This window comes from Myotis nattereri (genome assembly GCF_964212035.1).
Source record: "Myotis nattereri genome assembly, chromosome: X".
Classification (NCBI taxonomy): Eukaryota; Metazoa; Chordata; class Mammalia; order Chiroptera; family Vespertilionidae; genus Myotis; species Myotis nattereri.
In genome coordinates, this window is record NC_138078.1 from 36,898,586 (window position 1) to 36,921,003 (window position 22,418).

Sequence of the window (22,418 nt, forward strand, 5' to 3'; positions counted from 1 at the left end):
AAGAATTTATTGAGAGCTGGTTGTATAGGCACCATCTGACTATTACATGCCAAGATTCCAGAATCCCAGAAACCAGGAAAAGTCTCAGAAACCTGGTGTTCAACACAGATCACATTGTTTGTATAATGTAGATAGAGCAGACCACATTTATTATTTTAAAAACAGTTCAAATGTCAAGTTCCCAGATGCCAGTCATGGGCCAAACTTCTAAGCAAGCCATACTAATGAAAGCAGGTTCAGGTCTGTGATGTTAACTCTGTACTGCATACTTTTCCTCTATAATAATTAAATATTTGTTCTACATGAGGGGGAAATTTTCTTTGAAATACTGAAAAAGATCATATAAAGAAGGCATGAAGTGGTAAAGGCCAGCATTGATGATATATATGATACAAAATATCTATATCTATCTATCTATCTATATATATATGTATATTGAGAAGTGTTATTTTGAGAAAATTATGGGATTTTGATGCCATAGTCAAGTACACTTAACTAATTAAATAATAGCAAATATTGTTTTTGGCCTTGTGGAAGAAAAATAATTTGTTCCCCTGTGTTTATTTGAGGTACAGATTTTCTTAAAATGATAATTCACAATAATAGAATTCTGTCCGTTTTCACGAATATAATATCTAGCTTTTATTTGTTTATATTTTTCCAGGGGAAAATGATGTCTAATGTAAACTTAGACTTACTTTTTATAAAAGATGTAAGCATGAGAACTTCAATTAAGAAACTTTTAAGTAGTTTAGCTGTTCTATCTTACATTGACATATTAACATTAGAAAAACAGGAGAAAATCAATGAAGAGTGAAGGAATGAGCTTTTAAATACAATTCTATTAAAATCTACAGGTCAAATGTCGAGGCAGAAAACAGTCCTTAAAGTGTAATCCTGATGCTTGGAGAAAACAGTGCAAAGAACTGTTGAGTCTCATTTATGAACGTGAAGACTCAGAGCCATTTCGACAGCCAGCTGATCATCTTTCTTATCCAGTAAGTGTGCAGTTTAAATAGTTGCCAGTATGTAATTTTCCATAAATGTCTGCTAAGATCTAGTTAAGAGCCACTTTTCACCTTCTTTCCTTCCTCCCTCCCTCCCTCCCTCCCTCCCTCCCTCCCTCCCTCCCTTCCTTCCTTCAACTTCCTTCCTTCAACTTCATTCTATGTGTATCTTTGAATTGTGAATGTGGGTGGTGTGATTAGTCATGACTTGTTAAAATACTTGTCATATACCTTTTTTTTTTTCACTTAGCATATTAGGCTTTTATTTTTTTTAATTAAATCTTTATTCAGATTATTACAGTTGTTCCTCTTTTTTCCCCCCATAGCTCCCCTCCACCCGGTTCCCACCCCACCCTCTGCCCTTACCCCCATCCCCACTGTCCTCATCCATAGGTGTACGATTTTTGTCCAGTCTCTTACTGCTCCCCCCACAGTCCTTTCCCCCACCGAAAATAGTCAGTCCACTCCCTTCCTATACCCCTGATTCTATTATATTCACCAGTTTATTCTGTTCATCAGATTATTTATTCACTTGATTTTTAGATTCACTTGTTGATAGATATTTATTTGTTGTTCATAATTTGTATCTTTACCTTTTTCTTCTTCTTCCTCTTCTTAAAGGATACCTTTCAGCATTTCATATAATATTGGTTTGGTGGTGATGAACTCCTTTAGCTTTTTCTTATCTGTGAAGCTCTTTATCTGACCTTCAATTCTGAATGATAGCTTTGCTGAGTAAAGTAATCTTGGTTGTAAGTTCTTGCTATTCATCACTTTGAATATTTCTTGCCAATCCCTTCTGGCCTGCATAGTTTCTGTTGAGAAATCAACTGACAGTCGTATGGGTACTCCCTTGTAGGTAACTGACTTTTTTTCTCTTGCTGCTTTTAAGATTCTCTCTTTGTCTTTTGCTCTTGGCATTTTAATTATGATGTGTCTTGGTGTGGTCCTCTTTGGATTTCTTTTGTTTGGGGTTCTCTGTACTTCCTGGACTTATAAGTCTATTTCTTTCACCAGGTAGGGGAAGTTTTCTGTCATTATTTCTTCAAATAGGTTTTCAATATCTTGCTCTCTCTCATCTTCTGGCACCCCCATAATTCGGATGTTGGTACGCTTGAAGTTGTCCCAGAGGCTCCTTACACTATCTTCATATTTTTGAATTCTTTTTTCTTTCTGTTTTTCCAGTTGGGTGTTTCTTTGCTTCTTTGTATTTCAAATCTTTGACTTGATTCTTGCGATCCTCTAGTCTGCTGTTGGAACTCTGTATAATATTCTTTATTTCAGTCAGTGTGTGCTTAATTTCTAGTTGGTCCTTTTTCATAACCTCGAGGGTCTCAGTAAGTTTATTGGTGGTTTCTAGAGAATTCTTTAAAAACCTTAAAAGTGTGGTTTTGAACTCTATATCCAGTAGTTTGCTTTCCTCCATTTCTGTCATTTGTGACCTGTTTCTTTGTCTCCACATTTTGGCTGCTTCCCTGTGTTGATAGAGTGGCTTTGTGTGCTAGGTGTCCTTTAGGGCCCAGTGGCTCAGCCTTTCCAATTACGGGAGGTAGACACTCTTGGTGCACCCCTTTGTGGGCTTTGTGCACAGTCTTGTTGAATTAAGCCTTGATTGTTGTAGGTATCTCTGGGAGAAATTGACCTCCAGGCCAATTGGCTGTGAGAATTAGCTGTGTCTGCAGTGGGAGAACTTCTGTGCTGGAGACACCCTGCTGGGGAAAGACTTGCTTCAGTGGGGCTTTGGTGCTCACTGAGTCTGCCCCCTGAGTGTGTCCCTTATGGATCTGAGGAGTTGTAATATGGATGGTCCCACTCTGACCACTGGGTACACTGGCTCTTGGAACTCTAAGGAGGTGCTAATTTAGCCTCTGCCTGAGGCTACCCAGCAGGAGCCCAGCTGTGAAGCAACGCAAGTTGCTGTGGGGCCTTAGGCCTTCTTTTGGAAGTTCTGGGTTTCTCTGACCCAGCTGCAGTTTGTTAGTTAATTTTCAGATTGCAAAGTGCCAGGCCTTTCATATGCAAAAGCCTCTGCGCACAGGTTGGGTGCGGCGGGGTCTAAGGGGATCAACAGGGCGGAGCAAGCAGCTATGGCTGCTCCTCAGTCCTACCCTAAGAGGCCCGGCTTCTCAGTGTCCTGGTAATCACTGCAAGCACCTCTGAGAGAATGCCACCCTTGAGTTCCAACCGATGCCAGACAGTCCAGTTTCTCCTGTATGAGCCTGGGTCCCCAGAGACTCGCCCGGAACTGGAGTTCAGAGCAGTCAGGAGCTTGAGACTCCCTCCCGATTGAAAAAGACAACCGTGTCCTCAGTTTCCAGCCCTTTCCACATTCGCAGTGTCCTCAGCTGCCAGCCCTTTCCTCGTGCGCTGCGTCCTCAGTTGTCAGCCCTTTCCACGTGTGCCGCCGTACTTCTGCACTTTACTTCCGCACTGCGCTTCCTCTGATTCTCAGTGTGCTTTTCTCTTTCCTTCTAGTTGTAGAATTTCCACTCAGCCAGCCTTTCTGTGATTCTGGATGATGTCCATTTTGTCTTTTAGTTGTATTTTTGAAGTGGTTGTGTGAGGCAGCAATTTCCGTTGTTTACCTATGCCGCCATCTTGGTTTTCTCTCCCTGTCGTATACTTTATATGTAAACTAGGGTCCCAGCGCACGAATTCATGCACCTTGAAAGGAACTGTGGGCTGTGAGGCTGCCGTGCACAGGGGCAGGTCTTGGCTCATGGTCCGCACCCCGCCCGGCCCCTCCCACCACAGCCCCCAGTCCCCTATCTACCTGCAGCCCAGCTCCTGCCGCCACTGCTCCCACACACTGATGCCTCCAGCCCCGCTTGCACCCACTGATGGCACGGAGTAATTGGGGCCGGCACCAGCAGTGGGTGCAAGCATGGCTGGTGCTGTCAGCGGGTAAGAGTGGCAGCTGATGACCCAATTGCCCCTCAGGAGCAGGGGGAGGTGGAGAAGCCCACAGGGACAATCGGGACTGGCGTCGGGCACCAGCCATGGTTGTAAGTGGTGGCTTCACCGCTGGCTGCGGGTGCTAGCGGGGCCGGCGCCAGCGGCCAGTGCGAGTAGGGCTGGCTTTGGCAGTGGGTGCGAGTGGGGCCGTCACTGGCAACAGGTGTGAGAGGCAGCTGCCAGCTCCAATCACCCCTCAGGAGCAGGGGGATGTGGAGAAGCCCTAAGGGGCGATAGGCACCCACAGCCACTGCTCAAACCCACTTACAGCACTGAGCAGTCGGGGCCGGCACCAGCAGCAGGTGCAAGCGTGGGCGGGACCGTGGTGCATGGGAGCAAAGAATTTTTAGTAACCACCAGGGGCTCGCCCCAATGACAGCAACCAGTGCCCAACCTTAGTCTGGTGCCCCCGCTCACCTGCTCTACCATCCTGCCGTGGCCGACGCCCGCCATGTTCCATGCTCTGCCGCCTGCTGCCAATGCCTGCCATGTTCCGTGCGCCCCCTGGTGGTCACCATACATCATATTGACCAGTTGTTCTGTTGTTCAGTTTTTCTGCCATTCGGTCTATTTGCATATTATGGTTTTATATATATAGATTATACATTTGTAAACCCAATTTTATTCTAAATATCTTTGCCAGTGATGTATTATAGAATTTTACACTTGACACATATAATTAACCAATGCCACTTCAATAATAAGAAGATAAATAATTTAAATTTATTTAAAAAATTTATTTAAAAAGTAAAAAATATCTTTGCAATATCCTGCTTTTATTTTGGATATTTGTTTAATATGTTTTACTAACTTCTAATACACTTTTACACACTGCAGATCCTTGGTTACATGTGTTAGCCTTAAATGTTAATAATGTATGTAAATTTATGCTTAATTTACATTAATAATTTAAATATGTTATCCAATATTTCACTTAGGTAACCAACATACCGTATTACTTTTCATCAAAGATATAAGCATGAGAACTTCCATTATATGATTCTTTTCTAATAGTGTTATCTATTTATATATTGAATAACCTTTTAGTATTAATAGTAAATCTTATTTTAACATATTCAGAGAAAAGGTATAGCAGTATTTCAGAAACACATCACACCATCCTCTGAAATTACTAAACATCTGTATTATCTACTTATACAGGTTTAAATTGAGAAAAATCATTCCAATAATAAACAAGATTATGTTTCATAAAGCTTGATTGTTTGTTTATAGTGAGTTTGGGTAGAAGAAATTAGTCTTGTGTTTTCATAGTAGAGGAGAGTGATGAATGTAAACTTCCTTCATCTTAAAGTACAATCAGTAAAAAAATTCTTCCTATTTATGGATCTTTGAACCTTAAATAATAATTGTATTCCAATTCTTGATATTTTGTTGTGGTGGTGTAGAAACACAATATATGTTCTTTACCCTAATAGGGCCATCAAGAGCAAGAGGGAGAACCCTCAGGGTCAATTGTTTTGGAAAGACAAGATCCATCTCTTTCGGAGGTAGGCCTAGTAATCTCTTAAAAGACACATACTGGTTAATATTATGTAGTTTTGTTTTTTAAAATCTCCATATTGTAAATGAAACTTATAATTTGCAAAGTTGTTTTCCAACTCTGCTCACTCCCTTTTTATCTTTGATTTTTTTTTTTAGTAGTTTATTTTTCTTTTAAATCAGCACATGTTCTCAGGAGGGATCTTTGTATACCATCTGTATAGGTGGTAGATGTTTACTTTTACTTGTTTCTATAGACTGTAGCATAGTAGAAATCATCAATTGCACAATATAATTATGTCTGTATTACAGCTGATTATTCCCGCTGGAATTTATCATACTACACAAAGTTCCAACATTTTTATTCTATTAAAATCTTTATATCCATAAGCCATGTTGTGTTGTAGTACTTTTGATTTTTATGATTTAAGCAAATATTTTTAAAAAGACATATTAAGAGCAATTGTGGTTTCTCATACTTTGAAAAACTTTTTTGCTTTTTATATCCTTCCTCTGTCCCTTCTTCTGGTTCCTTGGTTATTTCTTCAAGTGAAATGTGGTGATTTAATTCTTAATGTTTCTAAGTAGGATGAGAGATCTAATACCAACAATAGCTTTTACTCCAAAATATATTCATTTATTAATGGTTGTGATATGCATAGGTATATACATTTCAGTGCACTTCCATAAGATAACTCTAGAAATATCTTTACTGGACTTGGCGAGATTTAGGTTAAAATAAAATCTTCTCCCTCGTCTAAATAAAAATCAAACTAATTTTGAAGATATGAAAATGAGGACCTTAGATGAAGCAAATTATCACATTTATTGAAATCAGAATGATAGGAGAGAGGCACAGGCATAGCCACTTTGACTTTCAACTAATGACATCTTAGAATGCCCTCATAGCTGGAAATGTCTTGGAAATATGTAGCTAATTGGTGACATGGAACTGTTTAATTATATGAGAATTATCCCATCTTCTACTTTCAATGAGCAGTTTGCCAGGGAATTGAGCTTACTTCAGCCTTTAAGGAAGAAATAAAATTTTATATTGTGGACTCTGTAGGGATGAAGCCAGTGGCTATGGATTTTCTTTTCTGGTTCTAGAGAGAGTCATATGGTTATGGATTGCAGTCAGTGCTAAGACCCTCCCATACCGCCCTGCTGTTTTTGTGAGCCAACAAAAGAGTTCATTTAAATGTATCCTGGTTGAGGGGTGGCAGCAGGTTGAAAAACAGTCTGTTTATTTCATAGTGACTTGGTGATGCAAATCTCAGTCCCATTGTATTACATAGTGTTACTCAGCCTAAGTATTTCATAACACATTCTTTGTAGGATTATCAAGGTGTTATAGACACTCCTATGGACTTCAGCACTGTGAAAGAAACTCTGGAAGCAGGAAACTATGGTAGTCCTCTGGAATTTTATAAAGATGTTCGCCAAATATTCAGCAACTCCAAAACTTATACCTCTAATAAAAAATCAAGGGTATGTAAAACCTATATTAGGTGGATTGATCCTCTAAGCATCTAGTTATATATAGCACGCAGCTTTTTCTTTCACCAGTTTTAAAATTGCTAAAACAGTATATACTACAATTCTGACATCGCTACTAAAGTTTGATTCTCAGTATTTCTCTGACAGTTTATTAGGCATGCAGAAAGACACATTTAGCAGTCATTCTGGAATTAAGCACCTCTTTCTTTCTCCTACCTGCCTCAACTTTGTTTTTTATTAATATTTTATATCTGCCAGAGAGAGGTCAAGGGATGGAGAGCTAGTAATTAAGTACCTTTAATATGTCCAATAAATAACTTTATGAATAAAAGGGGTTAACAGTATTAATTTATATATTTGGATTAGCTCTGAATATTTATATTCTCTTTATTATAATAAATTGTGAACCATATTGGGAAGTTATAACTGTGTATTCATACTCACATTTAGTATTTCTATATTTTGTCAGAACTTAAATATCTTGAGAACAAAAAAGTACTAATAATATTTTTTGTGTTTTATAATCACTGTATATTATTAACTTTTAAATAAGTTGTACAATAGGTATATAACTTGCCCACTTTCAACTCATATAAAATGAATTTTCACCAATTTCTGCAGGCATAATTTTTTCACATTTGTTTTTATTTCCTACACTTATTATACTTGCATATGCTTATATATTCTTTAAAACAGATTTTATACTTAGAAACTTTTTGAACCTTTTCCCATGTCATTATTACTCTTTGAAAACATAAGTTTTAATGTCTCCATGGTATTTTATTATATGATGTTTTTATGTTATTTCACAAGCATCCTAGTGCTAGAGATTTAGGTTGTTTTTCACTTTACATGAATAAGGTTGTGGCTAACATCTTTAACATGCTTGAACATAATTATTTTGTGTGTATAATTCTCTGATATTTTGTTAGCATAAATTCCCAGAAGTGGAGTTATTAGCCAAAGAGTGTGTATATTTTTAAGATTTTTTTTTTTTTATATTTTATTGATTTTTACAGAGAGGAAGGGAGAGAGATAGAGAGTTAGAAACATCGATGAGAGAGAGACATCGATCAGCTGCCTCATGCACATTTCCCACTGGGGAAGTGCCCGCAACCCAGGTACATGCCCCTGACCGGAATCGAACCCGGGACCCCTCAGTCCGCAGGCCGACGCTCTATCCACTGAGCCAAACCGGTTTCGGCTTTTTTTTTTTTTTTTTTTTTTTATTAGATTTTTGATACCTATTACAAATTGTCCTTCAGAATTGTTCCTGTTAATAAAAACCCACTGGCAATGTATAGGAATCTTTTTATTCTACCCTTCCCAACATTGGATGTTATCTTTTAAAAATCTTTATTAATTTTTGGTTAAAAATGGTATCTTGTTTTAATTCTTCAGGAAGAATTTTTCAAGTGTATGGAATAACACATATATTTTGTATGAAAAGATGATGCTGATAATGGCCCAGGCATGTTTATACCTTTTATTTTTTGTATAATTGAAGTACTTGTTAAAACAAGACTAATTTCTACTTTTTCAGATCTATAGCATGACACTGAGGTTATCTGCCTTATTTGAAAGTCATATTAAAAATATCATCTCTGAATATAAGTCAGCAATCCAGAGTCAGAAGAGGAGAAGGCCACGGTACAGAAAACGTCTGAGAAGCAGCAGCAGTTCATTATCAAGTAGCAGAGCTCCTAGGTATATTGCAGTGATGTAGTATTTTATGTTTTCAAAGCATTTTGTGCATATTACCTCATTTCTTAAAGTTTATTGAATAGTTTGAGGGGATCCCAACACCCAAGAGATTTTTTTAAAGAAATCTTGTACCTGTGTAAACATGGAGGTGGTAACCCAAAGCTTTGTTCATGTGGATTTTGTTATACCAGAACCTTTTTATTTTAATGCTTTAAATTTAACTTTGTTATATTACCAGTTTGAAGCATTTAACTTAAATTATTGGTCATTTCTTTTTTGGATACCTAAGCATTTTGTATTATACTGTCTTATTGTAATATGATGCTAATAGAAAAATTTTTCACTGTTATATATTTTTACTTGTAGTCCAAAAGGGAAACAGAAACAAATGAAGTTGCAGCCTAAAAATGACCAGAATACCTCAGTGTCTTATGCAAGGACCAGCTCTCCTTTCTCGTCTCCTGGTAAATGTCTTTAGTGTTAGTGTTGGTGTTATATATTTAGTGTTGGTGTTATATATATTATTGCTGATATTAATGATATAGAAAAGGCAGCATGATTTATAGTACAAAGAGCAATGAATTTCTATATGGAAAAGTTGTGTTTTATTTCCAATTCTTTTCTCTAGCTGTGTAGTCCTAGGTTAGACTTTAGGTCATAAGATTAAGTATCTTCATATTTTAAATGAAGGTGTTAAAACTAGATCCATTTTTAAGTTTCTTAGCTTTAAAAGTCTGTAATTTTATGATTTTTAACATCTATTATATCTCAGAGTAGTGTCTACAATATATTTGCCAATGTAAGAATTAAGGATTTATTATCTGAGGAAGTGTTTTCGCTAGACAACATCTTTAATAGCTTGAACATAAATATTTTGTGTGTGCAATTCTCTGATATTTTTTCCTTGGACAAGTTTTTCTGTTATTCCGTCCTTGAAAGCTTAATGATGTGATAAAACATTTGTTCTCAGAATAGCCATATTTTCTCCAAACAATGCACAAGTTGTTAGAGTAACTGAGTGAGATATAGTTTTAAAAACAGCCTTTTTATAACTTTATTGAAAACATGGTAATTATGTTAACATTACAGTCTTTTTAAATGTAAGTTTCAGATGCTGCTGAAGGGCTTTCACTATATTTACTTGATGATGAGGTGGATGGACCATTTTCTTCATCAAGCTTCAGTGGATATAGCCGAAGTGGAAATAGCCATGACCCAGGGAAAGCCAAATCATTTCGGAATCGAGTTTTGCCAGTTAAACAAGGTAGGAAATAAATATGAACATGGTATTTATTCTTTGTTCCTTTATAATGACAGATTAATTGTTTAAAAGCTGGTGTATTTAGGTTGTAAAAATTATCATGTCCTTATAGTTAATGAGTATTTTAATATTGTCGAATTTGACTCAGGGTTTCATATCCACAACTAGGAAAAGCCGCTTAGCAGATTTCCAAAACTTTCAAACATATTTTAGTCTTTTAAAATAAAATATAAAATGAATAGGGAGGAACAACTGAATGAAAGGCTCCTTCCCTAAGCACATAAAAACCAGAATGTTAGACACATTTAGGATTCTTTGTATATTAAATCATATTAATAAAAATGGCCAAAAAAGTCCAAAATCACCTGTAAATAAGGCTTATTTTTTAAAAGCCTACCCCAATTTTAAAAAAAGGGTTTTGATGACCAATGAGCCTTCTTTTAATCAACATCTACATCTACCACCTTATTCTGGTTTTCTAGTTACATGTAACTAAGATATTCTCTTCCCTAAGAACCTGTTATCTCAATAATTCAGTGGTTTTCAGGCTCTGTACTGCCTACTTTTTCAGTAATCCACAGAGCTACTTCAGGAATTTTCAGAACAGCCTTCTCCATTCAACCAGGGCAACTTATTATTCATGTAATGAACTTCCATATAACTTTTATTTGTAGAAAAATTTTCACTGATTAAAAAGAGATCACTGACCCAATAATTCATTATCACGTGCTTTTTTTTTTTTTTTTTTTTTTCACCATGTCAGGGGACATCATTTATAAATAGCTGAAGGTTATTGTTATGTAGACTTTCTTCTTATACTTAGCCCTATGTTATGGACCTTGAACATGTTCAACGAAACTTCTAATGTGTTCATCTATTTGAAGTTTGTGAGGAATATTTTCTATATTTTTAGAAATACCTTTATAGTAGTCTGTATTTTTATTTTATATACATTTTATTGAAAAATCAAGTAGCTTATCCATTGTTATTGAAGTATCAAATGACTCAAAAATACTTTCTAAAGATATATTTTATATTAGTTGCATGAGAAATATTATTACATATCTGATTATTTGAAGATAGTTATTGCATTTATTTTCCCCAGTTTTTATCTTTACTCTCTCTTTTTTTCCAGCTGCATGTTACATACTTATGCCACCTCTCATTGTGCCCTTTACTTCATTATCAGGCTTTTAGAAAGTGTAGCTTATACTTCCTGCCTCTGTTTTCTTTCCATCTAAACATTCATTTACCCTTTATAGTCTGGCTTCTGCCCCTACTACTCTATAAAAGTTGTCTTCACTGACCAGTATCCTTTTCATAGTCCCATATCCTTGATCTATCTATATCATTGCATGCTGTTGACTACCCTCTAGGAACTCTACTGCCTGGCTTCTATAGTACTGCTTCTCTTATACCCCTGTTTCTCCTGTATTAATATAGTCCAGTGATGGCGAACCTTTTGAGCTCGGTGTGTCAGCATTTTGAAAAACCCTAACTTAACTCTGGTGCCGTGTCACATATAGAAATTTTTTTATATTTGCAACCATAGTAAAACAAAGACTTATATTTTTGATATTTATTTTATATATTTAAAAGAAAAATAAACCAAAAAAATGAGTTCGCATGTCACCTCTGACACGCGTGTTATAGGTTCGCCATCACTGCTATAGTCTCTGTTTCTTTTTGTTTGTTTTTCTTTTTTTGTCTTCTACAAATAAAGGAATCTAATTGCCACATCAATTATCTTTATGCTGATGACTCTCCAAATTCATATCTAACCCTAACATCTCTATTCTACCAGTCTCGTTTCCAAGTGCATCCTAAAAAATTTCCATTGGGTGCTTATCATTCATCATTCTCAAGCTTGCTTATATTTCTATACTCACTATTTTAGTTGATGGTACCACCATCTTCCTAGTCATCCAGTTTAAAATTTTACAGTTTACTTTGACTCTCCTTTTACTCCTCATATCCAGTTAGTTGCTAAGTTTTGTGAATTCTATAACTCTTTAATACCACTTAAATCTCTTATCTTCAGTTTCTGTTGCTATCAGCTAGTATTTTAGTCAGCTTGGGTTGTCACACAAGACACCGCAGACTAGATGGCTTAAACAACAGTTATTTTTAGCTGCTTCATTGAGATATCATTGACATAAAAAATGCACATATTTAAAGTGTACAACTTGATGTTTCAATATCCACATACACTGTGAAATGGTCACCACAATCAAACTAATTAACATCTCACCTCTACATGATTATTGTGTCTGTTTGTTGAGAAAATTTAAGATCTATCCTCCTAGAAGATTTCAAATATGCAGTACAGTATTGTTCATTATTGTCACAATACTGTACATTAGATATCTAGAACTTATTCATCCTCAGTAACTGAATATTAGTTCCCTTTGACCAGCACCTCCCCATTTCCCCTCTCCCAGCCCGTGGCAACTACCATCTTGCTTTCAGCTTCTATGAACTTAACTGCAGGGATATGTTATGAGAACACATCTTTAGCTGATCTTGTCATGTGGACCTCATAAAGTTTACAAACCTAGATAGTATAGCCTACTACACATCTAGGCTATATGGCATAGGCTACAAGCCTGTACAGCATGCTACTGTATAAAACAACACAGATTAAATCAAACACAAGATAATGATGCAATCTAGAGACACAGTGAACATGAGGCTGCTTATTGCTGGGTTAATATGACATATGCTTTACAGCAAACTTTATAAGTAAAAAGAGTACACTATAAAATAACAATTAAAAAGCATAGTATAGTAAATACATAAACCAGTAACATAGTCATTTATTATCATTATCAAGTATTATGTACTGTACATAATTATATACTTTGCTATGACTGGCAGTGCAGTAGGTTTCTTTACACCAGCATAACCACAAACGTGTTGCATGATGTCATTACCATGGCTATGGCATCAGTAAGCAATAGATAACAATTTTTCAGCTCCATTACAATCTTATGGGAACACCACCATCATATATGCTGTCTGTCATTGATCAAAACATTGTTATACACTGCATGACTGTATTTTAGATTACCATATGACATCATACAATAGTTCTTTCTCTGTGTCTTGCTTATTTTGCTTAGTTAACATAATGTCTTCCAACTTCATCCTTGTCACAAATGCCAAGATTTTCTTCTTTTTTTAAGGCTGAATAACTCATTATATATATAATTTCCATAGCTTGGCTATAATGAATAAGGGGGTACAGATTCCTTCAAGATCCTGATTTAAATTCCTTTTGATACATAAACAGAAGTGGAATTTCTGGGTTATATGGTAGTGCTCTTAATTTTTTGAGGGACCTCCATACTGATTTTCATAGTGGCTATACTAATTTACATTCTCATCAAATATGTGCAAGAGTTCTCTTGTTGCTACATCCTTGCCAACACTTGTTATCTTTCATTTTTTTGACACTAGCCACAGTAACAGATGTGAGGTGATATCTCATTAATGGTTTTGATTTGCATTTTCCTGACAACCAGTGATGTTAAGTACCTTTTCAAATACTTAAAAGAGACATTTATTTTCTCACTGTTCTGAGGCCTCAAAGTTCAAGGTCAAGGTGCCAGCAGGGTTGGTGTCTGGTATGGGGTCTCTTCCTGGCTTGCTGATGGCCACCTTCTTGCTGTGTCCTTATGTGGCTTTTTCTCTGTGCATCCACAGACAGGGGGAGAAAGAAGGAACATTTGTGTCTGTTCTTTTTATAAGGACACTAGTCGTAATTCATTAGGGTCCACTTTTGTTATTTCACTTTAATTAAAACTTCCTTAAAGACCCTATCTCCAAATAAAGTCACATTGGGGGTTAGGGCTTCAATATATGTAATTTGGAGGGTAATGTAATTTAGTCTATAACCCCAAGACTATTAGATTAATCTTGTATCTTTGATTGCCATTCAACTCCAGGCTTTTCTTTTTCCACTGTTTCCAGTATACTCTTCTGTTTTCTTCCTACTTTACTGGTTATTCTTCCCAGTTATCTTTGCCTATTCTTTAAATGTTGAAATATCCCAAGTCTTAATCTTCCACCATCTTGCTTTACTTGCTTTCTTAATGAGCTCTCAGTTCTCTTGACAGTAAATGTCATCGTTACTGAAAATTCCCAAAATTATATTTCTTGCTCTGAGCCTCCCCTGAGCCTCTAGACTGGTATATCCACCTGCTTTTTTCTCTTTTAAAAAAAATGTATTTACTTGTGCCTCTGGTAGTATTTAAATCCGGAATCTTTATTTCTTCACTAGTTTGCCTAAACCTATTCCTCCTTTAGTGTTCCCTAACTTAGCAAAACATCTCTAACATTCACCCAGTTGCAGGCTATAAAACCTAGTAGTTGACCTTCATTCTTTGCATAACACCTGACATCCAACCCATCAGCTATTGTCCTCAGTTGGAAATTTAAAAATAAAGGTTTGTTCTGGTGGAAGGAAATATTCCAAATCCAGTCATTTTTCAACACCTCTATTTTTACATCCCGCATCATGTGTTACCTTCACTATTGTAATGGACTCCAGCTGATTTCTGCTTCCAATCATCCCCTTCTATAATCCATTCTCTATACAGCAACCATAGCACTCTTTTATTTATGTATGTTTTTAAATCCTCATCTGAGGATATCTTTTTATTGATTTTAGAGAGAGTGAAAGAGAGAGAGGAGAGAGAGATATTGGTTGCCTCCTGCACGCACCCTGACGGGGAAACGAACCCACAACCTGGGTATGTGCCTAACCAGGAATCAAACTCGCCACCTTTTGGTGTACACGATGATGCTCCAACCAAGTGAGTCACACTGGCCAGGGCCCACAGCACTCTTTTAAAAATATAAGTCAGATCCCATCATTCTTCAACTATAAAACTCTTCACTGATGGTCATCCCCTACTACTCTTTTCTTTTTTTTTCTCTTCCACTCTAGTTATACTGAGTTTCTATATCCTCTGATGGAATGTTCTTTCCCCAGATCTAACTTCATTCAGTTCTCTTCTTAGATACTACCTCTCCAGAAAAGTCTTTCCTGTATAAAATATCCCTCAAACATCACATTCACAGTCTATTTTTATCTTCTTTTATTTATAACGTATTATTAAAATTTTGTTTTGTAATTGTTCATTTCATTGTCTAGCAAGTTTGACCTACTAAAATATAAATTAAAAGAGCAAGGACTTTGTCTCATAATTGACACATTTCAAGCTCCAAGCAATGCCTAGGCCATAGTAGATAATCAGTAAATATTTATTCAGTGAATGAATGAAATTATTCTGATACATGTTTCCAGAAAATTCTTTTTAGAGTTCAAGCCCTTAAAATTTCTGCCTAGCTACCTGACCAGCCATCATCCTTCCACATCCCCCCTTCAAAAAAGCAATCAGACAAAATCAGAACTTTATTATCTTCTTCATTTCTAACAGATTTAAATTCATACTGCAACACTCTCTATGCTTTTACCTCATCTATCTTTTGGTATAAATATTTTTTATAGATTGCTTATTTTACTTTTGAACCTAAATAACCATCTTACCAATGTCAAAGCTTAACTTTAAATAATCATCTTGATTTAGATCACTCCCTTGATGGACCCGTTACAAATGGTGATGGCAGAGAGCCCCGGACAGGAATCAAGAGAAAACTGCTTAGTGCATCGGAAGAAGATGAAAGCATGGGAAGAGAAGACAAAGAGAAGAAAGAATCAAAAGAGAAATCACATTTATCCTCCTCAGAGAGTGGAGAGTTAGGATCCAGTTTAAGTTCTGAAAGTACCTGCGGTTCTGATTCTGATTCTGAATCAACTTCCAGAACAGATCAAGATTATGTAGATGGAGACCATGACTATAGCAAGTTTGTACAAACCAGGCCTAAAAGAAAACTCAGAAAGCAATATGCCAATGGAAAAAGAAACTGGAAAACAAGAGGCACAGGAGGAAGGGGCAGATGGGGGAGATGGGGGAGATGGAGTAGAGGAGGCAGAGGAAGAGGAGGCAGGGGACGAGGGGGTCGAGGTAGAGGTGGAGGTAGTACCAGAGGGAGAGGGAGAGGGAGAGGAGGAAGAGGTGCTTCTAGAGGAGCCACCAGAGCCAAACGTGCACGTATTGCTGATGATGAATTTGATACCATGTTTTCAGGACGTTTCAGTAGACTGCCACGAATTAAAACAAGAAACCAAGGCAGGAGGACTGTTTTATATAATGATGATTCTGATAATGACAATTTTGTGTCCACTGAAGATCCTCTGAATCTTGGTACATCCAGATCAGGCAGAGTGCGTAAAATGACAGAAAAAGCCAGGGTTAGCCATCTCATGGGATGGAATTATTAACAGTTAAGAAATTTAGAATAATTTAAAAAATTCAATGGCCTTCTACTGCAGGGAATTTACCAGGATATCTACAAAGCAAGTTGTGTGGGGACTTACGCTTCCTTTCACATTGGTGCTTTTCCATTATGCCAGTACACATTTGTTTCAAGACTTTTGATCTCCACACTTCATTTGTTCAAACAAGCCTTATTCATTAGGCCTTAAATTTTAAAAAATTCTGTGCACACACACACATACACACACACACACACACACACACACACCACAAACACACTACAGATTTACTACATTAAAGGAGCATTCAGCTTCTTAAGAGTAGCATGACATTTTTATCTCAGTAGACTATCCCTCTTTTGCTTTTGTATCACAGAAGTATAGCAGCTTCTTACAGAGTTTTATATAGTTTGTTTTTGCCATTTTGATTCCTGTACCCAGTAATAATAACTTTTGCACAATACACCAATCCTAAAGGCAGCTATTAAATGTTTACAGTTTCTATATTGTAAGAACGATCTGGATTATTTTACTCTTCCCAGGCCAAACTTTCAATAATTGTACTGAACTGAAGTATATATTTATACTACAGTTTTTTTTTGGGGGGGGGGGTGGGGGGATCTTGATATGCTTTTCATTGATTTGCTTAATTCATGTTAAAGGTGAGAAAGGGTTGGTGCCTTGTAAATACGTAGCAAATCTTTGTGGTGTGTTCTGATGTGTGCATTAACTTTATTAAAAAAGAATACTTGAGGTATCAATCTAGACAAGGTGCCAAATGCAAAAGTTTCTTGCATCCATTTTCTTTTTCCTATTATATTTTGTTGCATTAATAGAACTTGTGTAGCTTCAAGGATACCTTAAACATTTGAACAATCCTCATCCACAAAAAAATAACTTCTTTGAATAGTAGCTCAGCTACCTCTTAACTACAACTACTGGAAGCATTAAGGAAAATAGATACAGTTATTCATTGACTAAGGAGAAACAGAACAAGCTTGGTGAAAATAAATATTCATAAGTTATAAGCTGAGAGGTTGTTAATCATATTAGCTCTCAAATTAATGGTTGTAATTAGCAAACTTGTATAAGTATAGTATACTCTATATTAGACTTTTCTTAGAACATATTTATGTAAGTAGACTTGGGTGACTGCATACATATATATATATATATATATATATATATATATATATATATATATATTCCTGCTGCCACTTACTATTTAACAGCTGTGAGAGAATGGTTTTCATTTGAATTTCAAAATATAACAAAACACCTAGTTTGAGTTGGAATGTTTCGGCTAACTAATATTTTGAATCAATATACATAGGTTCTGCTCATACCATTCCAAAAGGTTCTTTTGTTATAATCTTTCAGAAAAGAACCTCATTGCACTGCATACTGATATTCTGAGTTATTATTTTAGAGGTGAAAAAAATTTTTCAACCCTTATGGTCTTGTTTACAGCAGTAGAGTGCACATAGTTCCATAAGTGAGCTTGAGTTCCAAGGTCATTTTTATTCCGTAAATTCGAGAGTTTGCAAATTTGTTAGATACTTAGATTTTTGAGGTGGAAGGGAATATATTGATCTTTTTTTTTGTAACAGCAGATTTATTGCACTTAGAACAGATCTGTGGGATAAAAGAAACTTTTTAATGTACGCCTAGTAATCCCAGGATATTTAAGCTAATGTGTTTGTTTCATGCTTTCAATCATTTCATGCATTTGAAAAATCCTTAAGTGCAGAGGAAGGAGTACACACATAACTTTGCTTTTTTGGTTGGGTCAGGTGGGGGTTATTCTTGGACTAACATCTTTAAGCAATTTTCACTTGCAGTAGAATTGTTCAGGCTTTAAGAAAGTATTCTTGTGAATTGTTAATGGCACTAAATTCTGTTACTGGAGAGTAGATCAAGCTTATTTTTTTTTTAGTCATTTTTTCACTAAACCAAAACTACTTCTGGTTGTAAATCAACTGCTACTTTTAACCATAGTATAGATTTAAAAATGTTCATATTTGAAACTCTCCATTTGATTTTTGCTAAGATATGTTTTTTTGGTTTTGTTTTTTTTTTAGTTTTTCATCTCTTGGGCATTTAGGCTAAATTTGTGCCTGTGTTTTCCTGGAATCAATAGTACTTTGGCCTACCCTAATCAAAGTAACAGTTACTTAAATTCATGGATGTACCCAAATGAGTATCATGTGTATCGTTTTAGTGTGAAACCCTTTGTTGACATTCTTCTATGAAGACCTAACCTCTTGAAATGTAGAAGAATGCCATCTATGTGATTTTAGCTGTCTGAAGCTTTATTTATAATTTATTTTGAAAAATAAAAATGCCACATTAATCCCCGAAATGTCAAGATTTTCTAGGTTTAGATACTTAGAATAACAAGGCTAAAGACATTTTAAGCATATTTTATATGTAGTGAAATACTGTGAAAATACTAGTGACAGCATTTTGCTGTAATGTTGGTTTCAGTTATTAAGATTTAAAGAGTTAGACACCAGGGTGTTTTAGATGAGCATAGTTATCATTTATTATAAAACAAACAGATCATTTCTGTTTGCATGCAAATTATTTTAATAATTGTGAAAATAAAAGTTTGGAAGATGTATTTTTACTTTTATATCTGGACTTTCCCCCAATTTATACTTCGCTTATTTTGTAGCACTGCCTCCTGTGAATGTGATGTAATTTATATCACATTGACTATATTATCGCTTTAATTTTTTAGAGGCCCTTTAACCTAAATAAGATCTGGGTTCAGTCATAGCAAAGCAAGTAGGAAATGAGCTAAGAAGGTTGAAGAAAAGTCTAAATCTTAAATGCATTGCTAAGAAAAAAACCACTGTTATATTTAGGTTCATGAGAGCATACAGATGTATAAGCCTAATCTTATGCTAGGTATTAGTAGTCAGCGACCTGTAATATTTCTCATGAATGCTAATAACATTAATTCCCAGCTTTAAGATCTTAGCATGGTATATGTTTATGAAAACAGAATTGTGTGTGTTTTCTGTGGCTTGCTGTGTGTATCTCTTCCAGATTCGGATGCTCTCTAAAACATTCACTAGCCTGTTAGCCTAGTGACTAAATTTGTCCGTGTGTGTGTGTGTGTGTGTGTGTATGTGTGCACGTGCGCGCGCATACACCCATGTATGTATGTAGATTGTGTCCAACTTGGCACACTTTATCTCAGACATAAAAAATAATATCACTGTCTACCAATTCTTTGCCTGTTGTAAAGCGCTTAGCGTGTGTGTGTGTGTGTGTGTGTGTGTGTGTGAATGTGTGTGTGTACTACTTGATCATTCATTTTGTTATACCTTCTAGATAAACAATCTAGGTTTTGTTCTATACACCTGTCCTATATTTTCTTTTAATTTGCCCTTCTTTCATTTGTTTCTTGTTTGTTGGTTTCCCTTACCAGAGATCAGGCTTGTACTAGAATTATTCCATATAGCACATTGTTTCTCCCATAGTGAAATTCAGAAATCTCATTCGTACAACTGTGTGCTCAGATAGTTAACTCAGCTTCCCAATAATTTGAAATAAATTTGAGTGATTAATCTTTTTTGCTGTATTTTTTTTTTTTTTGTAATCCTATAGGTTGTCATCAGACAATAACAGTGATTTAAAGAGAAAGATGTGAATGCCACTTCTCACTTTCTGATAAAAACTTTTTTGAGCATTTTTCAAAATTTGTATGTTTGTGGTAGTGATAAATTAAACATCTTATATAAAACACACATATATCTTGGAAATTATTTTATGCACATTTACCAACTGGTACTTATCTTTAAAGTTCGAATTTTCACATTCACCAAAAGGAGACTTAAATCCTGTGTAACTTTTAGTATATTTTGATGTCCAGCCTTTTAGTTCTGGGGAAAGAAACGAAACTTTTGACATTTTAAAGTTCATTGTTTTAAATGTTGTCCCCATCCCCAACATTTTTGTGGTACATGTGAATGTTCTGTTGAAAATAGAATATTCTAAGATCACTTTTAAGGCTTGTTTTAAAAATTAGTATGAAAGTATTTTCATGCTTCTTTGCTTTTCACCTCTTAGTGAAGTTTCTTTAACCAAATTTTAATTACCAAGTTTACCAAGTTCTGATTAAATTCTAATACAAATTTTAATTTTTTTTCAATGTGCTATATTTTGTGGAATGTGAATTGCCCTCAATTTCTTGTAGCCTTACCCGTGATTATTTCCTTTTTCACCATTCCTCTCTTGCTTACTTTTATCCTCATTTCTCTTTCTGCAATGATTTTACCTAATTTAGCACACTTCAAAAAGACTGGTAATTTATGATTCATGGTGGGAAAAGTACAGTAGAAAGGCCCTGCAGTTTAGACTTAAGGTGTGTTTGTTTATTTATATGTATACCCATTTATTATTCCTATCTTAATTAAGTCTAGAATATCAGACTTTGACATATAAAAGCATGACAAGTATTTTCTAAAAAAATAAAACTATTGATACATATTAAAGTCACCATTGGTAATTGACTTTTAAGTTCACATACAAAAAATATTTAGAAACCCAGTTGGGAAATGTGTTTTTTACATATGTCACCAGATACACATTAGGCAGTACTATAAATGTTAGTTCTTTAAACAATACTGTGGTGATGGCAATCAGTAATTTATTTCTTTGTCCTGTAACTTATCATCCTTGTCTTTTGTAATCCTTTACAAAGTATTAACAAAGCTGTACCTTATGTTTGTTCTTAGTATACATAAGTTTTAAGATGGAAAATCATTCAGTTAATAGTTGCTGTGATGTTGTATGTGGGCAAAATGTCCATTAAACTGAAATTCAGTAAAGAAAGGTAAACTAGCCTGGCTTGGTTTATAAGAGATGTTTTGTTTGGCAGTTGTAAGTCATTATAAGCAATTATCTTCAAAGACAAAAAATACTGAACTAATTTGTTGCCATTCTTTATGGGATGTTTACAATAAAATTCCAAGTTGTTTGGAATCAGTTGCAGTCTTGCTGCTTTGTGCCTTAGGTACCAGAGATAAATTAACAAGAAGAAAGAAATATGGAGTTACCTTTTCATTATCCAGCTTCAGAGTTTATAACATGTAGCTCTTGGGTCCATTCTTGTTTCTTTGTCATTTAGTATTTTATTGTTTTTCATCTGAGGACCTAGGTACTTTCTACTATCAAAGAAAAATTAGTCTTTTTTTTGCTTTTGTCATTACAGATATTCTGGATCACTTTTAGGTAATAAATATATTAACATTTTTTAAATGTAGGTTGCTTGCTGCATTAAAGCTTGAATCAACATTTTGATTTGTAGAGCTTTTTGAAATGAATAGATTTATAATGTCTTTATAGCTTATAAGTTTTAACAACTGAGCTATGTAACCCTCACATTTTTAATTATAGTATAACTAGAGGCCCGGTGCACAGGTCCCTTGGCCTGGCCTGTGGGGATCAGGCCAAAACCAGCTCTCCGACATCCCCCGAGGGGTCCCGGACTGTGAGAGGGCGGTTCTTGGGTGATGCACTCCAGAATCGGGCTCCCTCCTCTCTTCTCCCAATATTATGTCACTTTCTTTCTGTATCTGTCTTGCTTCTTTCATCTCACTTTACCCGAAGTTTGGCGGTAACTGACTTGTGGGAATTTAGCTGCAAAATGCAATTATTTAGCAAACAGGATTTACTTAGCCTGGAATCTAGTCGGCCTAGGGCAGGACCCTGCTTAATGTCAGGCTCTGGCCCAGGCCCTTCTGTCCAGGTGGAGTCCTGTGGTGGTGGGAACCTCCTCCTTCACCTCCTTCCCTAACCGGAGGTTGCCTGCTGGTGCTACTGTCCTGCCCAGAAGGAGGGAAGCTGCACCGAGAGTGGTAGTGGGAAAATTCACTGCCTCCACTGGAAATTGATATTAAGCGGATGGTGCAGGTGATAGATGTCTGGCTGCAGCCAGTAGGTCCTGCACGTCTCATCATTTAGCTAATTGAGTCAAAAAGTTTCTGTAAAGGCCAGACCCATGACCTCTGCAATGGGCTTAGAGGCCCGGTGGGGAGCCAGACCCAAAGTGGGGAGCCAATGGGTTAGAACAGTGGTCAGCAAACTCATTAGTCAACAGAGCCAAATATCAACAGTACAACGATTGAAATTTCTT

General features: G+C 36.0%; 1 protein-coding gene across 1 annotated transcript in view; it reads left to right on the plus strand.

Moving 5' to 3' along the window:
* BRWD3 (bromodomain and WD repeat domain containing 3) overlaps window positions 1-17,046 on the plus strand; it is a 144,418-nt gene extending 127,372 nt beyond the window's left edge. The window contains exons 35-41 of the mRNA XM_081080783.1: window positions 858-998; window positions 5,399-5,470; window positions 6,801-6,953; window positions 8,506-8,669; window positions 9,033-9,130; window positions 9,772-9,930; window positions 15,522-17,046. Of these exons, the coding sequence (XP_080936909.1) occupies window positions 858-998; window positions 5,399-5,470; window positions 6,801-6,953; window positions 8,506-8,669; window positions 9,033-9,130; window positions 9,772-9,930; window positions 15,522-16,276 (1,542 nt within the window). The 3' untranslated portion in view covers window positions 16,277-17,046. The remainder of the gene's footprint in view (window positions 1-857; window positions 999-5,398; window positions 5,471-6,800; window positions 6,954-8,505; window positions 8,670-9,032; window positions 9,131-9,771; window positions 9,931-15,521) is intronic.
* Window positions 17,047-22,418: the final 5,372 nt, after the last annotated feature.